The sequence below is a fragment of the Leucopleurus acutus genome (assembly GCF_964270905.1).
Source record: "Leucopleurus acutus genome assembly, chromosome: 6".
In the NCBI taxonomy this organism is placed as follows: Eukaryota; Metazoa; Chordata; class Mammalia; order Artiodactyla; family Delphinidae; genus Leucopleurus; species Leucopleurus acutus.
This window is the reverse complement of record NC_139149.1, coordinates 90760852-90784238: the sequence shown is the minus strand read 5'-3', so window position 1 is coordinate 90784238 and position 23387 is coordinate 90760852. Positions and strand designations below refer to the sequence as shown.

The 23387-nt window shown below is 43.1% G+C and overlaps 2 protein-coding genes across 2 annotated transcripts; both read left to right on the top strand.

Annotated features, from left to right (window-relative positions):
- Positions 1-581: 581 nt before the first annotated feature.
- LOC309963091 (gamma-crystallin D) lies at positions 582-2091 on the top strand (the record flags this gene model as incomplete). The annotated part of the gene is made up of 2 exons (XM_082841234.1): positions 582-704; positions 1819-2091. 2 exons carry the CDS (start codon positions 582-584, stop codon positions 2089-2091), a joined length of 396 nt encoding a protein of 131 aa, XP_082697360.1.
- A 7340-nt stretch (positions 2092-9431) lies between these two features.
- LOC309962834 (gamma-crystallin F) lies at positions 9432-11826 on the top strand (the record flags this gene model as incomplete). The annotated part of the gene is made up of 3 exons (XM_082840865.1): positions 9432-9440; positions 9521-9763; positions 11554-11826. The coding sequence occupies 3 exons, from the start codon at positions 9432-9434 to the stop codon at positions 11824-11826; spliced, it is 525 nt and encodes a 174-aa protein (XP_082696991.1).
- Between the last annotated feature and the right edge of the window lie 11561 nt (positions 11827-23387).

Sequence of the window (23387 nt, the reverse complement as noted above, 5' to 3'; positions counted from 1 at the left end):
CTTTTTTGCTCCACCGCTTTTTGTTTTGTTTTGTTTTTCCCCAACCCATACAAATAAAAGAGTGGACTATATATGAAATGGCTGAAGTTCTACTTCTATTATTAAATAGACAATGTCCCAAATTACTTTTTTTTTTTTCCAAACTGTCTCAATAGCATCAGCTAGTGATAGAAACTCCAGAGAGAATGGGACCAAAACCCACAATGAGCCCCATGGACTCTGACAGCAAAGAGAAAAAAGAGTACACGAAAATCCCCTCCTCACCCGGGGGCCCCTTTTGTGTCGTTCCTGCCAACGCAGCAGCCCTCCTGCTATATAGACCCGCGTGCCCGCCCCACCGCACTGAACTCGCATCCCCGCATCCAGCAGCCATGGGGAAGGTGAGCCCCGCGCCGGCGGGAGGGGCCCGCAGCCGGGCTGGAGCCCAGGCCTCTGAGCCCTGTCCTTCCCTTCCCTGCTAGATCACCTTCTACGAGGACCGGGGCTTCCAGGGCCGCCACTACGAGTGCAGCAGCGATCACGCCAACCTGCAGCCTTACTTGGGCCGCTGCAACTCAGTGCGTGTGGACAGCGGCAGCTGGATGATCTATGAGCAGCCCAACTACCTGGGCTGCCAGTACTTCCTGCGGCGCGGCGACTACCCCGACTACCAGCAGTGGATGGGCCTCAACGACTCCGTCCGCTCCTGCCGCCTCATCCCCCACGTGAGTCCAGTTCCATATCATTCTGGTTCACTTTGGACCCAGAATGCATAGTTTCAAACAAAGGTTAAACATTTGGAGTAGTGATCATTTAGAATAATTGAGAGTTTGGGGAAAAGGTAAGCTATGGCATATTAGTTCAATATAATTTGCCTTGAACAGAAGTAAATTGTTGCCCAGGTACCAGTTAATCAACAAATATTTATTGAGTAAGAATGTATCCGCTGCCCCGGGGCATGTATAAAATAGAGGTCCTGACCTGGAATCATTTACAATGGAGTTGTAGAAAAACCACTAATATCCAACAGAAAAATAATTAGGTGCTAGTTAGTTTCTGAGCTGACAGGAGTTGAAAAGGAAAATTTTACAAGGGTTCATTCTTGTAAGACTCTTTCCCCTTTTTGCCTCCCAATTGCATGTTTTGGTTTTCCCCACCTGTACAAATAAAAGTACTTTTTCTCAGTAGAGAGCAATGCAGAGATTTTATACACAGGCTACAAATAATTCATACGTGTCTTAAAACACTAAGGTTTTTTAAAAATTAGTCCTTGGGCTTACTCATTTTTCTTTCCCATTTTTCCTCCTTCTATTCATAAATTACTAAATGAAAATCAAGTATGTAACTGAGAGATTTCAGATGTTTCACTTTGCTTTCCACAGAAACAAAAGCATCTAAGCCCTTGGTGATTTTTCCAAGATTTATTTTAAACTCAATGTAGAGTAATTCATTTCATAAACGGACTTTACTGTTCAAAGACACATGCTTGAAAATTTAAAATAATTCTTCAAAATGGCAAAAATAGTCATAAGCTGTTAAAGATTTGGGTTTCTCTATGGTACAGTGTCCTGAGTGTGATTAACAGTTCATCCTGGGAAATATTTGAATATATTAAAGAGTGAGATTTCCTTCTTAATTTTTAGTCACACTTTATGATCTTGGAAAGGTACTGAATCTCCACCTTTGAAAATGAAGAGTATACAAAGATTCAGAAATAATTCATTTTTACCATATATTTGAAAATGGCTTGAGCTGGTCCTCACCAAACAGAATGGCATGAATGTGTTGGAATCATTTCATGGTTTGCTTTTCTCCTCTTTCCACCTCCGGATGGGCCAGGCTGGCTCTCACAGGATCAGACTTTATGAGAGGGAAGATTACAGAGGCCAGATGATAGAGATCACTGAGGACTGCTCCTCTCTTCAGGACCGCTTCCACTTCAATGAGATTTACTCTCTCAATGTGCTGGAGGGCTCCTGGGTCCTCTATGAGTTGCCCAGCTACCGGGGAAGGCAGTATCTGCTGAGGCCGGGGGACCACAGGCGCTACCATGACTGGGGGGCTGTGAATGCTAAAGTGGGCTCCTTGAGGAGAGTCATAGATTTCTACTGAAATAAGTGCATCATTTCTCAATCTGGAAAGTAATAAAATATTTTCTGTTTTCCTGGCAATGGTTTGCTTGTATTTTTCCTTTTGTCCTACATTTATTATTTTATTTATACACTCACACACACACACACACATACACACGAGATGCACGTGGAAATCAAGGTGTGTGATCTACGGGTAACAAAGAAAATTCTCACAATAGAACTATGCTTTCAAATGAAGCAGAGCTTTACAGTTTACAAAACACTTCATAATACATTATCTTATTTGATTCTCTGGCCCTTAAACATATTGCTTCTTCAAACCAGATAGTGAGATATCTCTTCAGTTTTTCTTTGAGGAGTGAGGATCTGAAAGCTGAGGTTCAGAGATAGTGTGACCCACTTCTTAAATCAGGGATTCTGAAGCTGGCTACAATGGGCTTCAGAAGATTTTTTAATTCCCTAAATTGTATGCAAAATTGAGTTCACAACTCTCTGGCAGGCGGACTCTTTTTTTTTCTCCTTTCATTATTTTGCCTTTTTTTTTTTTTTTTTCTTTCCCGTTTGATTTTGATGCTGAACTGGTCTCATGACACTCTCTGGACATTGAAACATTCAGTGGAGGAATGCTGATGGGGAGAGAGGAGATGGTTCTGGAAAAATTTTTGCCTTCCTAATGAAAGGGAGCAGCTGCCCTGGTGCCACAATTCCCTCTTATTTCAGACATTTACACTCAAGAGCTGACAAGTACGAGGGAAATGTCACAGTTTCAGAAATGCTGGCCTTGATGTGGTCAAGCCCCTGAATCAATGTTTATTAGTCAGGGCTCTCCAGAGAAACAGAACCCATAGGATCTATATAGATATAGACGAGGAGATTTATTATAGGAATTGGTTCATGTGATTATAGAAATTGAGAAGTCCCATTATCTGCAAGCTAGAGAATCAGGAAAGCTGGTGGAATAATTCAGTCTGAGTCCAGAGGCCTGAGAGCCAGGAATGCTGATGTCTGAGGGCAGAAGGAAGAGGGAGTTCATCCTTCCTTCTCCTTTTTGTTCTATTCAGGCCCTCAGCAGATTGGATGGTCTTCTCTACTCAGTATACTGACCCAAATCCTAATCTCTCCTGGAAATACCCTCACAGACACACCTAGAAATAATGTTTTACCAGCTATCTGGGCATCCCTTAGCCCAGTCAAGCTGACATAAAATTAACCATCACACAATGCCAGCAACCCTTTACCTTGAGACTTCTTGTAATGGGAGTAAAATAAACCCACATTTGATTACGGCACCACCATTGGGTGTTCTTTTATTTGTAGTTCAATACACATTTCTAGCTGACACAGAGCATATGTGACTTTTTCCGAGGTGACTGTTTAGAACTTAATTCAGAGTCTCAAAGAAATTCCTAATGGAAAATCCCCCCCGCCAAGAAGAAGGGAGAGAGGGAGGGAGGAAAGCAAGTCACTACAGCACAACGAAGTAATGTGGTGTTTAACATATTTCAGACCTGGAGGTCATCTAACCTAGATCACTCATTTTATGTAAGGTAAACTAAGGTTCAATTCTAATTTCAAACAGTTAATAATAGAAGTGGCATCAGAATTCAGAACTCACAGCTCAGAAAATCAGTGCTTTTCCATTGTGGAATCAGGAAGATGCTTGTCAAAATAACGACAGCACCAGCTTACAGATTCTTACCATGAGGTAAGCAACCAACCAACAAGGAACTGAATTAAATATATAGGATAATCCAAAGCTGCATTCTCTGTCCATATAAATGCATACATGATACACACACAGTTATATAGATTTATATAACTGTATACATACACTCTCCATATGTGTGTATATCTGTGTGTGTTAGTGTATTGCCTGTGTAAGGTTATAGGGAAGTATAACACTATATTCACTTACATTAGTTCTTCTACTGCTTGTTTTCTTACTTGCACCCTCATTGCTAGAATCTTAGAAAGGAGTGGCGACTACGTTTGTACTCAAAGACTGATCTGATCAAGTCATTTCCCTGATTAAAAACCTTTGATATTGCTCCACTGACCACAGGGAAAAATTCTACCTTTTTCAAGAAACTGGCCCCAGCCTACCTACTTCCTCTCTTATTACCTGACCCCAGTTGTCCTTTACTCCATCTCATCCAAGTCATCCAATCACATTAAGTCATCCAATCACATCCAATCTCATCCAAGTCATCCAATCACATCCAATCTCTGAGTTTGCTCACATCTTTTCCTCACCCCGATTACTTTTCACCACCTTCTACCCAGTAAGCTACTCATCTCCAAAGCTTGATCAGAATTCACCCCAATCCCTTGGCCAAAAATGGATCTGAATCAGTTAGCATACATTAGACCGAAAGTAGCCAAAACACCATAGCAATGGATAAACAATGTGGAAATCTATTAGCTCACATGATAGGAAGTCCTAGGGTAGCACGGAATTTAGGAATGGTTAGTTCAGCAGCTCAACAATATCGTCAGGGCCCCAAGTTTTGTCCATCTCCCACCATATCATCAACCTGAAGCTGGTGTCCCTGGAAACCATAGCTGCTAGCTGCAAGCAGGGCAATACACAAGGAAGGTTGGGTGAAGGAAATCAACCAACAAGCTTTGCCTACAGCACAACTGTGCCCAGAGCACTAATTCCCAAGATTAAAGAGGACCTTGAAATATTATCAGTTCTTGAATGTAAGCTTTGGTGGTGTAAGATAGTCAGAATGGAATGAATAAAGGGAGAAAGAGGAAGAAAGCCCAAGAAGGGAAATGTAAAAAAAATTTTAAGACATTAATTATATTAATTATTCCCTTCTTATAAAGTAAGAGGACTATAAGTAAGTTAAAATAAACTCTGTTTTAAATGCTTTTTAATTCCCTTTCAACCACTAGGAGTTACCCGATTTTAATGTTTTCTTACAACCACAGTAGATTTTGTGTGTGTGTGTGTGTGCTGCACTGTGCAGCTTGTGAGATCTTACTTCCCCAACCAGGGATTGAACCTGGGCTCTTGGCAGTGAGAGCGTGGAGTCCTAACCCACAGTAGCATTACTGAAATCAAGAAATTAATATTGAAAAAATTCATATTGATTCCCTTCTTTTCTTGTTGCTCATGGAAGATGCTTTAAATTGTAGTAAAATATACATAACATAAAATTTACCATTATAACCGTTTTAAGTGTACAATTCAGTGGCATAAAGCACATTCACATCATTGTGCAACCACCAGCACTATTCATCTTCAGAAATTTTTCATCATCCCAAACTGAAACTCTGTACTCATTAAACAATAACTCCCCATTCCCACCTTCCCCCAACCCCTGGTAACCACCCTTCTACTTTCTTTCTTTATAAATCTCACTATTCTAGGTATCTCAAATGCATTGAATCATATAATATTTGTCCTGTGTCTGGCTCATTTCACTTAGCAGTGTTTTCAAGGTTTGTTCACGTTGTGGCATTTATCAAAATTTCATTCCTTTTTAATGCTGATTAATATTCCATTCTATGCATATACCACATTTTGTGTACCCATCCATTCTTAAATGGGCATTTGAATTGTTTCTTCCTTTTGGGTGTAATAAAGAATGCTGCTATGATCATTGGGGTACAAAGAGCTGTTCAAGTCCCTGCTACCAATTCTTTCGGGTATATGCCTGGAAGTGGAATTGCTAAATCATATGGTAATTTGATGTTTAATCTTTAAGGAACTACCATACAGTCTTCCACAGTGGCTGTACCAATTTACATGCCCATCAGCAATGCACAAGCTTTCCAATTTCTCCACATCCTCTCTAAGACTTGTTGTTTTCTGTTTTGATTTTGCTTTTTATACTAGCCATCCTAATGGATGTGGAGTAGTATCTCATTGTAGTTTTGATTGCATATCCCTAATGATTAGTGATGTTGAGCATCTTTCCATGTGCTTATTGGCCATTGTATTATTTTCTTTGGAGAAGTGTCTATTCAAGCCTTGTTTTTCAATTGGGTTTTTTTTTTTTGGAGGTGGGTGTTTTATTGTTGTTGAGCTACAGCAGTTCTTTATACATTTTGAATATCAATCCTTTATCATATATGATTTGCAAATACTTTCTCACATCCTATTGGTGTCCTCTTTACTCTGTTGATAGTCTCCTTTGATGCACAAAAGTTTTTGTTTTGATGAACTCCAATTTATCTATTGCCTATGCTTTGGTGTTATATCCAAGAAATCACTGCCAATTCTAATCTCATGAAGATTTTCCTCTATGTTTTCTTCTAAGCGTTTTATAGTTTTAGTTCTTTAACCCATTTTGAGTCAGTTTTTGTATGTGGTGTAAGGTAAGGGTCCAACATCATTCTTCTGCATGTGGATATCCAGTTTTCCCAGTATCATTGTTGAAAAGACTGTCTTTTCTCCATTGAACGGTCTTGACAACCTTCTCAAAAATCATTTGACCATATGTGTAAGGGTTTGTGTCTGTGTTCTCTATTCTATTCCATTTGTCTGTATGTCTATTTTTATGCCAGTACCACACTGTTTTGATTACTGTAAATTTTGTAGTAAGTTTTGAAATGAGAAAGTGTGAGTTCTCCAGCTTTGTTCTTCTTTTTCAAGATTGTTTTGGGGGAGTCCACTGGTGGTCTAGTGGTTAGGCTTCAGTGCTTTCAGTGTGGTGGTCCGGGTTCAATCCCTGGTCCAGGAAATGAGATCCTGCAAACCTCTCGGTGAGGCCAAAATTAAATAAATAAATAAAAATTAAAAATGGCTTCACACACACAAAAATAGATTGTTTGAGGTATTTGGGATCCTTTGAGATTCTATATAAATTTTAGAGTGGGTTTTTCTACTGCCTCAGAAAATAACATTAGAATTTTATGGGGATTGCATTATATCTGTAGACCACTTTGGGAAGTATTCATATCTGAACAATATTAAATCTTCCAATCCCTGAACACAAAATGTTTTTACATTTATTTATATCTTCTTTTCTTTTTTTTTGTTGTTTTTTTTTTTGCTTTTTGTTTTTCGGCGGTACGTGGGCCTCTCACTGTTGTGGCCTCTCCCGTTGCGGAGCACAGGCTCCGGACGCGCAGGTTCAGCGGCCACGGCTCACGGGCCCAGCCGCTCCGCGGCATGTGGGATCTTCCCGGACCGGGACACGAACCCGTGTACCCCGCATCGGCAGGCGGACTCTCAACCACTGTGCCACAAGGGAAGCCCCTATATCTTCTTTTCTTCAGCAATGTTTTGTAGTTTTCAGTGTATAATATACTCATGTTAAAATTTTAACATATGGTGAGCATTTTCCATATCATTAAATAAATTCTTTGAGAACATGATTTTTGGTAGCTGTGTAGCATCTCATCAAAGAGATGTTCTATAACTTACCTAATTAATGCCTTATGTGGACATTTTATTTGTATCTAATTTTTTATATTATAAACAGTGGTCTGATAAAATGCCACTGTGCATAATATTTTCATGTACCTTTAGCTATTTCCTTTGGACAAATTCTTAGAAATGAAAGTATTAGATCAAAGAAATGAGAATTAAGAAGGTTTTTTTTGCAGGGGAGGAATGAGGTGTCTTTTTTATTGTGACAAAAAACACATAACAGGGCTTCCCTGATGGCGCAGTGGCTGAGAGTCCGCCTGCTGATGCGGGGGACGCGGGTTCGTGCCCCGGTCCGGGAAGATCCCGCATGCCGCGGAGCAGCTGGGCCCGTGGGCCGTGGCCGCTGGGCCTGCGCATCCGGGGCCTGTGCTCCGCAGCGGGAGAGGCCACAGCAGTGAGAGGCCCACGTACCACAAGACAAAACAAAACAAACAAAAAAACCGCATAACATTAAATTTACCATCTTAACCATTTTTTTAACCACAGTACAGTAGTGTTAACTACATGGATGTCCTTGTGCAAAGATCTCTAGAACTTTTTCATCTTGCAGAACTGAAAGGAGGTTTTAAAATATTCATCCACAGTGATCTTTAAAATACGGTACTATGGTTTGAATTTTTTCCTCCTTTCTACTTCTCTGTAGTTTCCAATTTTCTGTAAAATTAGAATTTTTAAAAGAAAAAATGTGAATCAGGCTTATTAAATTTATGTGTTTCAAATAAAATTGTTCAGGGCAAACAATTTATTAGCATTAGACTTAAATAGCAAGAATCCACACTAAGGAATGAGACAGGTGTATCACGGTTACATCTGTTTGAGGACCAGCTCCTTCTAAAGCAGCGGTTTGCAGCCAGGGTTGATTTCACTCCCCCAGGGGACATTTGGCAATGTCTGGAAATATTTTTTGGTTGTCACAACCTTGAGAGTAATGCAAATAGTATGAGGTTGTGAAATCCTGTTCTAAAGAGTGGAGCCCCAGAAGCTGCTGGGGGGATGGGGGGTGGGTGGTAAGGAAGGAAGACTCTCTAGCGCCTGGAACCAGAGCATTAACTAGGGAGGAACCAGGCTTGTCCAGGGTTTGGGAAGGTACAGAAAGCAGAATCTTCCCAAGATTGTAGGATTTTAAATCTGTTACATTTGCATGTTAACTTGAATTTTCAGCAGCTAGAACTAATTAACCTTAGCACTTGGTTTGCAAAATTATTGGTTAAATAAAAAGTTACGGTGTGAGTAATAACCACCCGTTAGTCCCCTCATGAACTCCAAAGTTGCGGGCTTCTTGCTGGTGGGCCGGAGGCAGCAGCTGAGTCTGGAGTCGGCCCTGGTCCAGTCTCCAGGGAGCAGAGCCGAGCCAGGTGCTTAAAGAGGGCTTCCTCGGGGTCCAACCCCCATCACCTTTCCTCCGGTGTGTTGTCTGCTGCACCCGCTCATCAGCGGGGAGGCTGGTAGGAGGTTCTCTTAGAGGAGAATCCCATCCTCCTTCAGACATCCTGCGGAGAAGGCAGGTGCATCCCACGTCCTACATCCTCACACCAAGGAAACGCTCTCTCATCTAAACGCCTCCCGCTGGAGCCCATCCTGACCTCTGACCCGGTCACTACCCGGTGTTGTTCCTCAAAAAGAGATCATTTCGAAATTCAAAAAGGTTAAAAAATGTTTCATTACAAGCATTAACCCCGTTAGGCGCTTTTGCTCGCTTCCAATCTCCTGAATAGGCTTCATTTAAAGGCCCCAGAGGCACCAAGTGACAGTTTTACGCGGGTCATCAGTTCGAAAGCTCTGGAGAGTCTAAGAGAAAACATACAATAAGTCCCCCGCCCACCCCCGCCGTCATTATATAGAAGAGAGAGAGGAAATCCTCCTCACGCGGGGGCCCCTTTTGTGTCGTTCCTGCCAACGCAGCAGCCCTCCTGCTATATAGACCCGCGCGCCCGCCCCACCGCACTGAACTCGCATCCCCGCATCCAGCAGCCATGGGGAAGGTGAGCCCCACGCCGGCGGGAGGGGCCCGCAGCCGGGCTGGAGCCCAGGCCTCTGAGCCCTGTCCTTCCCTTCCCTGCAGATCACCTTCTACGAGGACCGGGGCTTCCAGGGCCGCCACTACGAGTGCAGCAGCGACCACGCCAACCTGCAGCCCTGCTTCGGCCGCTGCAACTCCATCCGGGTGGACAGCGGCTGCTGGATGCTCTACGAGCAGCCCGACTACCAGGGCCACCAGTACTTCCTACGGCGCGGCGACTACCCCGACTACCAGCAGTGGATGGGCCTCAACGACTCCGTCCGCTCCTGCCGCCTCATCCCCCACGTGAGTCCGGTTCCCCTGGGCCTGCCGTGCCCTCGGGTCACACCAGGGCTCCAGACACAGTGGTCAGGCTGCAGGACGGTGGCCTTCTTTTGCTGGCTCTAACCGGGTTCTCTTTCCCTTTATTAATGTCTTTAAGGTTTCTTTCCACCGAAAAATTGAGTGATGCAATGCTCTTAATTGAAATTGTATTCTCCTTTGCTAAAATTAAGCTCACCTCTACTGGGCAAAAGTGGTGCACGGCATTAGTTTAGAGCGTCTGTGCCACCGCTGAGGAATAAGCAACAGGTGAACTCCTCACACCCAGGTGCCCTTAGGCTAGTTACTGGGCTACTTCTCTCCTTCCTCATCTGTAAAGCGGGGTTAAATAAGGGCAGTTGGTTCATTGAGCTGTGATGAGGTCAAAAGGAGATTGCCCAGCACCTGGCAAACTACCCCCTCCTCCAAATATTAACCATTATGAATATCAAGGGTCCCTCAAGTTCTGCTTTTTGATTAGGCAAAACAAACAACCAACAATGTGATTCTAGTAGCACCTGCAAAGCCCACTGCTACCCAAGTAAAGCCTGAGCATCCTGGAATTCCACAGTTAGGGAGACTTTAATTTGCCTATGACAGAGTCCTGTGGAAAATGTACCACTCTGGGGAAATTTGAAACCCCCTCAGAGGGTTGAAAGCCTTGATAGGACCCAGACTGGCATTAGGAGCCTGGAAATCTGGGCTTTTACTTTCCAGCCCTGACCCTTTGATTACAGCCTGAAAGCTCTAGTCATTAGTTTCACTTAAAAGAAGAAAAGACTTAGAATGGTTGCTCCACGTGTGTCAGGCTGTTGTGAAGATCAAATTAGATAACGCACATGTGAGTCTTTTGCAAACCATGGAAGATATCTTATTAGCAGTTTTTTATACCTCAGAATGAATTGCTTATGAGAACCTTTCCTAACGAGGATTTAATGGTGGAAGAAGGAAGAAGGAATTGAGTGGGTACCTGCTGCGAAGGAACAAGCAGATAAAAGAACAAGGGCTCAGGAAGAGACAGACAGGATTTGCCCAGGACTGACAGCCTGCCCTTACATTTTTCTAAAGGTTTTATAATCTATTGATCTAGACAGGCCTCCTTCATGATCTTGAGCTTCTATTTTTATTAATTACCTAAAAGTGTTTTGCCAGACCATATATTAGAGGTGAGAACTGAAACCTAATCGTTACGATGGCTCTTGCTTCTCAGGATTTTAGAATAGCAGGACTCAAAGCAGAAAGGAAGGGATTAAGGAGTTGCCTGGGCTGGACTGCCACCACCTGTGCTTCACTTCGGGGAAAGCAATTCGACTTCCTCTCTTCCCAGCCTCTTCTAATGCTATGGAGTTCCAAAATAATGCCTTTTGCCAGGGATAGATTTGCCTTTTTATTTTAATATCTAATTATTTTTATATCCTCCAAGGAGAGCTCCAGACTACCGTAAGTCTATAAAGGAGAGAGCAAAAATTACATATAAAAATTATCACTTAAGAATGGTACTAAGTAGGTACTGAATATGATTCATGTAGGTTGTGGCCCTAGAAAACTATGGAGCACCATGAATGTCTTGATCTGTGTGAATGGCCCCCTCTTCAGTTTTGCAGTGTGCAATCTACCCAACTATACCCAATGGCCCTGGTGTTGGTTGTCTTTTTAATTTGTCATCTTTGATATAGAAAAGATTAAAAAAATGCCCATTCCCCCAGTGGTGTGAGTGATTGGTTGCTAAAGGCTAGGTTTTCTGACCCTTCCCATCTGCTGATTGCTGAACCCAGACCAGCTCCCACCGGCTGAGGATGTACGAGCGAGAGGACTACCGAGGCCAGGTGGCGGAGCTCACGGAAGACTGCTCCTCGCTCCGCGACCGCTTCCACTTCAATGAGATCCGCTCCCTTCACGTGCTGGAGGGCTGGTGGGTCCTCTATGAGATGCCCAACTACCGCGGGCGGCAGTACCTAGTGAGGCCGGGGGACTACAGGCACTACCACGACTGGGGGGCCCTGGATGCCAGAGTGGGCTCCCTGAGGAGGGCCGTGGATTTCTACTGAAATACTTTTACTCTACTGTTTTCTCCATCTGGAAGCTAATAAAATATTTCCTGTGTGTCTCCTGCAGTTATGTAGCTTTCTTTTCCTTTCAGATTCCTTGGAAAGAAAGGCTCAGCAAAACTAAAGCTGGAGATAACGTGGATTTTCTTACATGTATCAGCGGAAAGGGTGGTGTGGGGAAGCAGTTAAGAGGACAGGCTCTGGAGCCAGAATGCCTGGGTCCACATCCACTTACTAGCTATAGGCAATGGAGCAAGTTAGCACTTTTAACATTTTTGTGTCTCAGTTTTCTAATTTGTAAAAAAGGGGGTAACAATACTTTTCTCTTCATAGAAGTTAAATGTGGCTTAATTAAGTTAATAGCCATACTTCTCTTACAACGATGCCAGGCACAAAGCAACTGATATATAATAAGAATTTACAACGTAAGTGTTCCTTAGTTATTACTGAGTATCTGGACCTTGCACATTAGTGTTTTCAAAGTATCAGTAATGGGTTGAGGATCACCTGCGACACCAGTTAAAAGACAGAATCCTAAACCCCACCCCACAGGTGATTCATATGCAAATGAAATTTAAGAACTGCAGTTCTAAATCTAGTTTCCTGTACTACAGAATTACATCTGAAAAGATTGAACACCTCCATTTTTAGACACTGGGCTCTGTACCAGGAAACAACAATGAGCAGAAGTGGGTCCTTGTCCCCAAGAGCTTACAGTCTAGTGAGGGAGCAGAATATCCAACAGAATTTTTAAAATAATCATCCCAGCAGCATGGTTGTTGCATGTATGTCTACACGACTGTGGGAGCATTGAGGAAGAAGCCCAAGATACTTGTCAGAGTATCTGAGACGCTCCTACTGCAACTTCATCCATCCCTAGGAAGGACTTTGAATTCCCACCACCACACTGAGAACTATCAAAGACGCAGCTTACTATCAAGTATCAAAGACCCGGCTCCAAAATTCTTCTGGTAAAATTTCTAACAGAATGCTAGGAGAGATTGAAACAGATGATCATACCAACATGACAAGCAATATAACAAAGGGATTAGAACTCTAAAATATGACTGCACTTAGACTGCATTAGCTTGAATCTCAACTGTATCTTGTACGAGCCAGGCAAGAGTCTCAGATCGGGTTCCCCCAGACACAGATCATGAACCAAGGGTTCAGGAAAAGTGACTTATGGGGAAGTGCTCCCACAAGGAAAGGTGAGGGAGTTGAAGAAGCAAGATGGGGAAGAAAATGCCAACTTAGCCGGATCCCTTGGAGAGCCTCAGAGCACGGATCATACCTCCGAGTTTCTCCCGCCTGGAGGCAAAGGATCTGGGGCCTGGTTATCTGACAACAGTCCCCTTTGCCATTGATCACAGGGCAAGGGAGACACAAAACTCCCAGAGCCTTTGGACTCTCCTCACTGGCTGGTGAGGGGCAATCGTCAGAAGGTTGCAGGGCAAGCGTTAGCAGCAAAGCTTGCCGAAGCTGGGCACTCAGAGCTGGAAAGAAGGCCTGAAAGGATCTGGGCAGAGTGTACCTCGTCAGTATAATAGGGATAGTAAAAGTCCCTCCCTTGCATGGTGTGAGGTTAAAATGATGTAAAGCCTGTAAACACTAAGTACAGTGCCTGGAACATGGTAGATGCTCACCAACTGTCTACAATTATTATTATCATCATCATCATTATTATTAAGTTCTATGGATTTGGGAGAAATGGATATAAATGTTGTGGAAACACCATGAACTCATCTTGTCCCACAGGGAAGAAAGCATGGCACATACGAGGGAAACAATGAGTAATTTGAGTTGACCAAAGTATGAAGAGCCCAGAGAAGTAAGAGAGAAGGTGGTCTGATAGTTAAGGCCAGATCTGGGAGGGAAACAGCATTAGTCATCTGACCTTGGCTGAGACAGAAGTGATATTGTCAGTAGGCTCAGAACCAGCATCTAGAACCTGAGCTCTAAAGTCAAAAGCATTTTAAAAAATAAAAGGAGAGCAATGGAACAAGCAAAATTATTTCAAATCCACATAAGCAAAAACCAGTAAAGGAGAAGCATTAGTACATAACACTAACACTGCTTCTTCCTCCACAAGCAACGTGACCCCATTCTCCTCCAAGAGGCCGAAGCTAGCTGCCTACTCAGACCTGTGAACTGGAAAATGTGATTGTGTAGGGGCTTCCCTGGTGGCACAGGGAGCACGTGTTTGAGCCCTGGTCAGAGAAGATCCCACATGCCGCAGAGCAACTAAGCCCATGCGCCACAACTACTGAGCCCATGTGCTACAACTACTGAAGCCCACACGCCTAGAGCCCATGCTCCGCAACAAGAGAAGCCACCTCAATGAGAAGCCCGCACCGCACAACGAAGGGTAGCCTCCACTCGCCGCAACTAGAGAAAGTCCACACACAAGCAACGAAGACCCAACGCAGCCAAAAATAAATAAAATAAAATTTTTTTAAAAAGAAAAGGTGGTTGTGTAATAATCAACACAAGCTATTTAAAACCTTTACATTTTCACTGCCACTCCTTCTCACATTACCTTTCATCAAAAGTATTCCAATAACTGCTTAACTTAGTTACTTTCTCCTCGGCTCTTCCAGCTCTCGTTGAAAAACAACTTTTTTTCTCTAAGAACAAAACTAGAATATTGAATACATTGTTTGGGCATATGCGTTGCTTCTGTTAGGATTAATTGCTAAGGTTATTTGAAGAAACTTGAAAATAAAAAGAAAGAGGAAGGGGAGAGGAAGAAAATAGAGAGATACTAGCGATGAGAGAATGGTGTCTCAGGACAGGGTGTGGCATTTATGGAGGTGAAAAGTGGTGAGATTCTGAACATATTCTGAAGGCGGAGCCAACAAAAACGCTTGCTGGATTCAATGTGGAGGTGAGAGAGAGGTTTGGTCTGAGCAACTGGAAGGAAGGAGTTGCAGTCAACCCAAACAGGGAGAACTGCTGAGGAGCAGGTTTGTGGAGGAAAACCAGGAGGTCCCATTTTGGACAAGATGAGTTTGAGGTGTCCGTGAACATCTAAGTGGAATTGTTAACCAGGCAACTGGTTATACTAACCTGGAGTTCAGGAGAGAGGCTGGGCTGGAGATCTACTTTTGTAAGTCATTGGTGGGTAGATGGAATTGAAAGTTATAAGCCTGAACAGGATGCCCAAGGGAGTGTGTGTAGGTGGAGAAGACTGGGGTGCACTCCAGCTTTAAGAGCACAAGACAAAGAAGAATGTATGGGTCAGGGAAAGCTAATGCTGTAACAAAGAGCACCAACAGTTCAGTGACTTACACAATAAAAGTTTTATCTTTCATTTAAAAAAATAATAAAATAAAATGTTAAACAATAAACAGAGGTTTTTGGTTTTGTTTTTAACATAATGACTTTTTAGCTAGTTCTTCAGACCAGATACATCCAGAAACATTGAAGTCAGCAGGAACAATGCCAATATAATTAGAGAAGTGGAATCTAATTGTTTTATATCACTTTTAATTTTTTGCCCATTATACTAAAAAGCACTACATACAGATTCTTCAAGGAAATTTGGAAAATTGTAATGAATACTTAAAAATACCAGGATGATGTGTATACATCTATAAATCTCCTTCAGTTTGAACATAAATGTGATTATGAATAAAGCTGTTATAAACAAACAAACAAAAAATACCAGGGTGCCTATGTACCCACATTTAGAATTATTAAGAGTGAGAGATTAAGGACTTCGAAGCTGTAGTAGGCAGAGCGACAGAGGCCTGGTGCACAACTGCCTAGATTTACTTCCTCTTAGATGAGAGCACCACCCAGTGCTCACCAGAAGGAAGGCAGTTATGGTTTAAAAGTTTGTCCCAACATCACAATTACTAAGAGATTATTTTGCACCTTTTAAATATACTGTTATGCCGTGTAGGCAAGATAAACTTATAACTTAGCCAAAGAGCTTATTAAGTAAGTGTAAATTGTACTCAAATAGCAGTGTTTGAGAGCTTTGTGACACAGCCTAGGTATTTCCTAAGAGAAGGTGAAGAAAGGCATGTTGGTTGGTCTGTGTTCACCGGAGCGGCTGTGGCCCTTCGGAGAAGGGAATCCAGCATTTGTTTGTGCCTTTTCACAGAGCCTATGTCTTCTCCTCCATCTCCCAACATCTGACAGATCCATTTCTAATTTATGAAACTTTGAGTTCATGGGTAAGATAGATCTCATACCCTTGTTCAAATACTTCCTTCACTTTCACCTTCAAGCTCAACACCTATTTACTTATGATTTCTCAACCAACTCTTTTTTACATCCTTTACATTTTTTCTTACCATTGTATATGAGTAGTTCTTTTACCAGAATATTGATTCATCTCTTTTAGAAAACAGGGACAGCTATGCCACATGTCATTGGCTGACTTCCTCTGTGTCTCTATCCCTCTCTCAGTGTCTACAGACATATATGGTTGTTCATAACCCACTGGTCTTAAAATGTCTCAGATCAATCTAGGTGTATTCAGAGATGATGAACAGTGTGTAGGGCAGCTCCTCTGCCCATCCTTGCATTTGAAAGCCACGACCCTGGCTCTTTAGAATAATACCCAAGCTCGCATCTTGAGGCTGCTTTGAGCAGTATCCTCCAAACGATGTTTGTCTTTCTGCCTGAATCATCCCACTGCCAGCTTATGCTGGTCTCAAAGGTGGGAATTGGGAACTGTTGATAGAGCGCATAAATATAGCTCCTGTTCTCATAGCCTTTGGGCTTTGTTAAGAGTTCCAGAAAACTTTCACCACACGTACCACATGAAAGGGGACCACCGCAAATCAGCCCAGATCCCAGAGACCCACCAGGGTCTACCACACTCCCACTTGGAAACTTCCCTGTTCCCACTGACTCAGACTTTGTGGCCACCTGCCTCACCCTCTCAGGGTCCTGGCTTGGAAAATAAGATAAACCCTGTTGTACCTCATCATCTTTTCTTTCCTTGAAATCAGACTAGTCCATTCTAAACTAAGTCTCACCAGATTCTTCACCATGGTTTCCAGGTCCTACAGCTCACTTTTTGCACCTCTTTTGTTCTTGAAAACTCTTCCTCTTTAATACTTACTTAATCTGGCTTTATTATTTTTTTAAGAACTTCCCTTTTATTTATTTTTATTTTTTTGGTCTCACCACATGACATGTGGGATATTAGTTCCCCAACCGGGGATCGAACCCGCACCCCCTGCACTGGAAGGGCAGAGTCTTAACCACTGGACCGCCAGGCAAGTCCCTTAATCAGGCTTTATTTTAAATGTTTCTTTTCCCTCTTCATCCTCCATTATAATCCTCCATTCAAGGATTCACAGTACTCAATTTTGCCTTTAAGAAGCATCAGCAGTAGAAAAAAAAAAGCGGCAGCAGCGACAGATTTCAACTCAACAAATTTAAATTAACTAATAATCATTACAACTTTTAAAATGCTTCAGGTTTCACAGTTAACAGTTTACCATAACCCTCTAGCTGGTTTTCTGTTAGAAGCATTGCTCCTGAATTCTCAAGAGTTAATTTTGGGAATCAGACTTAGATACTAACATTACCATCCACTAGTTGTGAGACATCAAGCAAGCACTTAACCTCTCAACTGTAATGGGGCTAATCATAGAAGCCAGATCATGGGGCATTTGTAAGATGTGAATAATAACATAATGCTATAAAATGCCTGACATATAGTAACTCATTAAATGTTAACTATTGTTGTTACATTTTATTTATCTTTTTATTGTCCTAAGTATTGTATTTTGTACTTGTTGTGGACTTTTAAAAATTATCAAGAAGCCCAAAGCTTGGCTAAAAATAATGTAATTATAAGAATATGTAAGGGAGCTATAGTACCTAGAATACAGGAAATAATAGATCTACTGTTCTCCAAACTAGTCAAATAAATTTCTCATTTCTAGGCAATACATTGTAAAGGTATCATTACTAACGTCACATTTTCTAAAGAGGATACCAGAATTGTGAAGAGTCTAAAAACCATCTCCTAAGAGTAAAGAAACTGGGACTACTGAAACTGTAGAGAAAAAGTATTTTCAGATATTTAAAAGGATCCCATGTGAAAAAGAGCCCAGACTAATGTTCTGAGTCCAGTACAGAAGCAACACCAATGGGTATAATTTATGGGGAGACTGCTATCAGCTCAACACAAAAAAGACTTTAAAGTAGGTAGAAATAGCGGCAATGTAATAGGCACAGGGTAGTGACCATCCTGCTCTTTGAGGGGCTCAGGCATCCACCGAATAATAGTGTTTCTGTGCAGGTGGGAATTGAACTTAACCCTGAGCATCCCTTCTTACTCATGGGAGTTTATCTATCCAATTCTAGGGAGGTGGAGTAGATGCCTTCTGTTGCAAGTGACAGATCGTCAACTCAAAAGAGTTTAAACTGGGCTTCCCTGGTGGCGCAGTGGTTGAGAGTCCGCCTGCCGATGCAGGGGACACGGGTTCGTGCCCCGGTCCGGGAAGATCCCACATGCCGCAGAGCAGCTAGGCCCGTGAGCCGTGGCCGCTGAGCCTGCGCGTCCGGAGCCTGTGCTCCGCAGCAGGAGAGGTCACAACAGTGAGAGGCCCGCGTACCGCAAAAAAAAAAAAAAAAAGAGTTTAAACTGAAACAGGATTAGAACGAGGAAGTCACAGCTGTTTCATGCTGAAATGTATTCAAGGGTTCAAGTAATGATATCCTTTCCTTCGTGTGGGCTTCATCCTTAAACAGGCTTTCCCATGAGATAGTCCACAGGAATCCAGGATTACCAGATCGCTAGTGTTCAAAATCCCCATCTCTCTCCCTGAACATTTAGATCAGGTCTCTTAAAAGGATTCCTGTTAGTCCTGCAGGGGTGAGTTGCCAGCCCTGAACCATGAGTGCTTCCTAGAGGGTGGCATGTTCTAATTGGCCGGCCTTGGTCACATGACCACCATGTGTTGGGGAGATAGGACCTTGGGATTACTAGCTCTACCTGTGGAGGAGCAGTTCTCAAAGAGAAGAGAGGTAGGGCTGACAAAAATAACAGATATCTGCTACAACGGGAGGCTTGAATACGTAGATGTGAACATTTATGCCTCCAAAGTCCCTGGATGACCCCAAGAAATCCTCTTCTTCTGTAAGGTATTATCCATTATTCACAGAGGTAAAGTGTGGACAAAACCTTATTTTCCCTTTTGTAAACGTTTTTCTTTATAGGTCCATATTTTTCTTCTCTAAGAGGTTTACAAGAATAGATGACTATAATTACCAAAGTAATCTAGAAATTCTTTCTAGGAATAACTAGTGGAAAGTAGGAGTCAGTTGGGTTCAGTTTGGTGCAAATGAACCACAGATGGAAATATGAGTTTACATAGGCTTAATCTGACCTTTCTTTACAAATTCAGATTAGTGGAGAAAACCATTTGTAAGAATTAGTTCTTTGAATTGTGACTGTCGTGAATTTGGTTTGGGGCTACCCATTGGTTACTGATTCTTTCCTTCCCAGGAACAACTATTGCTTTCCTGTTTGTCTCATTTTGTGTCCTGGGAACTTTGGTGACTTTTGGAAAGTCCATAATGATGGGGACTGATAGCCAGGGGGACCAACCTGTAATTAGAAGTTTGAAACATCCAGCCCCACTGCCACCAGCCACCTGTGGGGAAGGGAGAGGTGGTCAGTAATTTCACCAACCATGTCTATGTAATGAAGCCTACTTAACACCCAAAAGGATGAGGTTTGGAGAGCTTCCAGGCTGGTGAACATGTGGAGGTGCTGGGAGGGTTATGCACCAGGCAAGGGCATGGATACTCTGAGCCCCTTTCCCCACACCTTACCCTATGCAGCTCTTCCATCTGGCTGTTCTGCCCAAGATTTTTAAGTGACAACAAATGACATATATATAACTTTAGACTCTTTAGAATACTAAATCTGTCCTAAGAAATTTTCAGGAACAAAAGAGTAGCCACTTCCTGTGAAAGAAACGAGTTTAATAGCCATGATCTTATCACCAGCTATTTTTAGCAAAAGTCTCTTCTTTAAACCACTACTTATACTCCTTAAACAAATTAAGACTAAAACCTCTTAAAAGTCCTTTTATTAAAAAATATCCTTTCCTAATAAACCTGTAATCTAGTAAATAAACTGTTTTTCTGAGTTCTCTGAGCCAGTCTAGCAAATTAACGAAATTCAGGGAGGAGGTTGTGGGAACCTCCAATTTATAGCCAGTAGGTCAGAAGCACAGTTGATAACCTGGATGTGATTGGCATCTGAAGAGGATGCAGGCAGTCTTGTAAGACTGAGCCCTTAACCCACGGGATCTGATGCTATCTCTGGGTAGATAGTGTCAAAATTGAGTTATATTGTATGAAACCCAGTTGGTGCTGCAGAATTGCTTGATGCGGAGGATGGGGGGGAACCTCCACACATTTGGGGACCAGAGTACAGAGCATTTGGAGTATTGTGTGTGGTGTAGGGAAAACAAGCATGTTTTTTCTTTATATCTAAGCACCCTTCTCCAATAAAGGGAACCAGGGCTCCTAGGACAAGTGGTTAATTCCAAGACAGGAGCAGGGAAAATAAATGTGAGTATGGAACATTTTGTGGTACGAGAAAATAAGAAAATACTAAAAAAATCAAAGGGAGAGACACAGGTGCCAACCCAATGGTGATCCTAATGACAGAAGCTGGAACCATTTAAACCATTATGTCTCAGCTTGTCCTGGGCTAGTGAGGATTCATTGTAATTGCTGCCCTACAGGGAGCTTTTTAACATGGTGACATGGTGGGAAGCAGCCTCTTCTCTACCCACTTCCTCATTGGACCTATCAGTTTTAATATCTCCATTAGCTCAGAAGCAAACAAAAAAATTCCCCATGAGGTATAATACACATTATTATAATTTTAGAGATAAGACTTAATTGGCACTGTTCAGACGAGTCTCTGCTGATGCTTTATGACAGGAAAATATTGAAATTCTCTAAACATCTGGAATATACATCCAGACATGGAAAGCTGACTTGGCGGCACTGTGTAATGTAACTCCCGCATCAGTGACCAGGGAGCAAGCAGCTGCTGAAAGGACAACAGCGTTGGAAGGCTGTCCTGCTACTTTGACAATGTTTCTCTCTGCCATGTAGCCAATAATAATTGACAACATTTACAGCGTTTCCAGTGTGGCAGGCACAGTGCCAATCACTTCACATCCATTTGCTTGTTCCAATCTTTTCACAACAGCCATATGAGTTAGGTACTGGCAGTATCTGCATTTAACAAGGATACCAGTTCATAACAGTTAAATGATTCATCCAGCGCCCCATACAAATGGAAGGAGCAGAGCCAGGATTTGAAGCCAGATTTCTCTGACTCCGGAATCCTCGCGGTTCACCGTTAGGTTATACAGCTCTGCCTCCGGCAGGATAAGGACACGCTTTGACAAAGGAAGACTTGGGTGGGGGGGTGGTTGGAAGGGTCAGAAACATGTACAGTTGATCCTCAGTATCTGCAGGGGATGGGTTGCAGGAGTCCCTGGGGATACCAAGATGCCCAAGTCCCTCCTATAAAAAGGCTGGCACGGTCGGCCGACCTCATCCGCGGGTTTGGCATCTGAAGATTCAACCAGCTGCTGGTTGAAATTGGATGCCCTGGATGCAGAACCTGTGGATGTAGATGGCCAACTCTATGTTTATGGAAAGACATCGATGTAGAAGTGGACTCAAGCAGTTCAAAACTGTGTCGGTCAAGGGGCAACTGTATACTATTGCCTGGACGTGCCATTTGTAGCAATAATTTACTTAAAGGTTGTAATCTCATCCTAAATGAGGAGAAAAGAGGCAGAGGGAGAGGCGGGAAAAGGGTCCCACCTAGAGGGCTGGAAACAGGAAAAAGGGATCTTTGAAACTCAAAAGCAACACTCATGAAACCAGACTGGCTATAGTAGCTTCCGTCATTTTAGACAAGGTCGCCAGCAAGACCATAAAGGAGGGTGTGACTGGGGGGCTCCCTGCTGCCAACAGGTCCCACAGTGAAAGGGAGTTTGCAGGCCTCATAGTGAAACGGAGCAGGACCCTGTGGTCTAGCCCCCCGTGTCCTCAGCCTGCCTTTTGTCTGTGGAAAAACTTCAGCCAATGAATAAGTTTAATCAGAGAAATGAGAAAGTACAGAAACAAAGGAAAACAGTCCAACAAGACTGAATAATCATAGTTCAGTCAGCAAACACAGTCAAGGACCTTCAGCTCCTCCTCAAGGGCTATAGAGAATATTCTGAGCCATATCCTGTGAGCTTGTGAGCTCTTATAGATACTAAAAGCCCCACCAGGTGGAAGAAGTTAACTACGTGATGACCAGATTGTAGTCATGACATAAACTGCCACAATTCTGAGAATTAACCTCAAGAAAATGGGAACAAACCAACCCTGGAACTGGAGATTAACTGTACTTAAAACAATCAAGATGATGCTGGTCAGACCACTGCATTTCCAACTTCGACATGACGGTCAGAGCTGACTGTGCTGTTTCTACATGTAGCCTCCTCCCTCCGTCTATAAAGGCTCTTGCCCCCTGCTTGTCTGGGGGGACGCGGTGGGGAGTCGGCCTTTGGACAAGAGTCCGCCCTCCCCCGCGGTTGCCGGCATCCAAATCAAAGCAAACTTTCCTTTCCACCAATCTTGCCTCTTTATTGGCTTTTGAGCAGCGAGCTGCCAGACCCCCACTTCCAGTTACAATAGTGGTTTGTCCTCCATGACTATCCTGCCTTCATTTGGGGAGGAAGGGGTTCGATAAACCACCACAGATCTAGGGCACGATACCATAAGTCACTGGCAGGCTCTTCTCAAAAAAGACTATTTGTACAAGTTAAACAAGGAAGAGAATGAAAGCATGGAAAGTGCTGCAACATGCCGGTAAGTGGCTCTCCATCAGGAAACATGAAGGATGCTCTCCAGGAGGGAGATCAAGATGGCAGAATAGAAGAATGTGGAACTTACCTCCTCCCACAAAAGGATCAAAAATACATCTACGGGCTTCCCTGGTGGCGCAGTGGTTGAGAGTCCGCCTGCAGGGGACGCGGGTTCGTGTCCCGGTCCGGGAGGATCCCACACGCCTCGGAGCGGCTGGGCCCGTGAGCCATGGCCGCTGAGCCTGCGCGTCCAGAGCCTGTGCTCCGCAACGGGAGGGGCCGCAACAGTGAGAGGCCCACGTACTGCAAAAAAAAAAAAAAAAAAAATCTACGTGTGGAATAATTCTCACAGAGCACCTAAGGGTGCTTCCCAGTGTTCCTATTAGGGAGCAGAGGAAACCTGTCTCCCTGGGTTGCTGATCAGAAAAGGAAAACCAATGCAGGATGGCGCTTCAGTCAAGCATCCTATTAGTAACAAGGGACTTGAGTCACTTTACCGCTTTAGAAGCAATGGGACTAGCTCGTATCTGTGAAAGTGGCCATAGACCCCTTCTGCAATACGGAGATTTAGAGATGGGGGTGGTTTCCCTGTGAAACTTTAAAAAAAAAAAAAAAAAGGAAAAGAAAAGAAATCTTATCAGCCCAGGACTGAAAACCCGTACAGTTAGCATATGATTATTATTCATTCCCTTG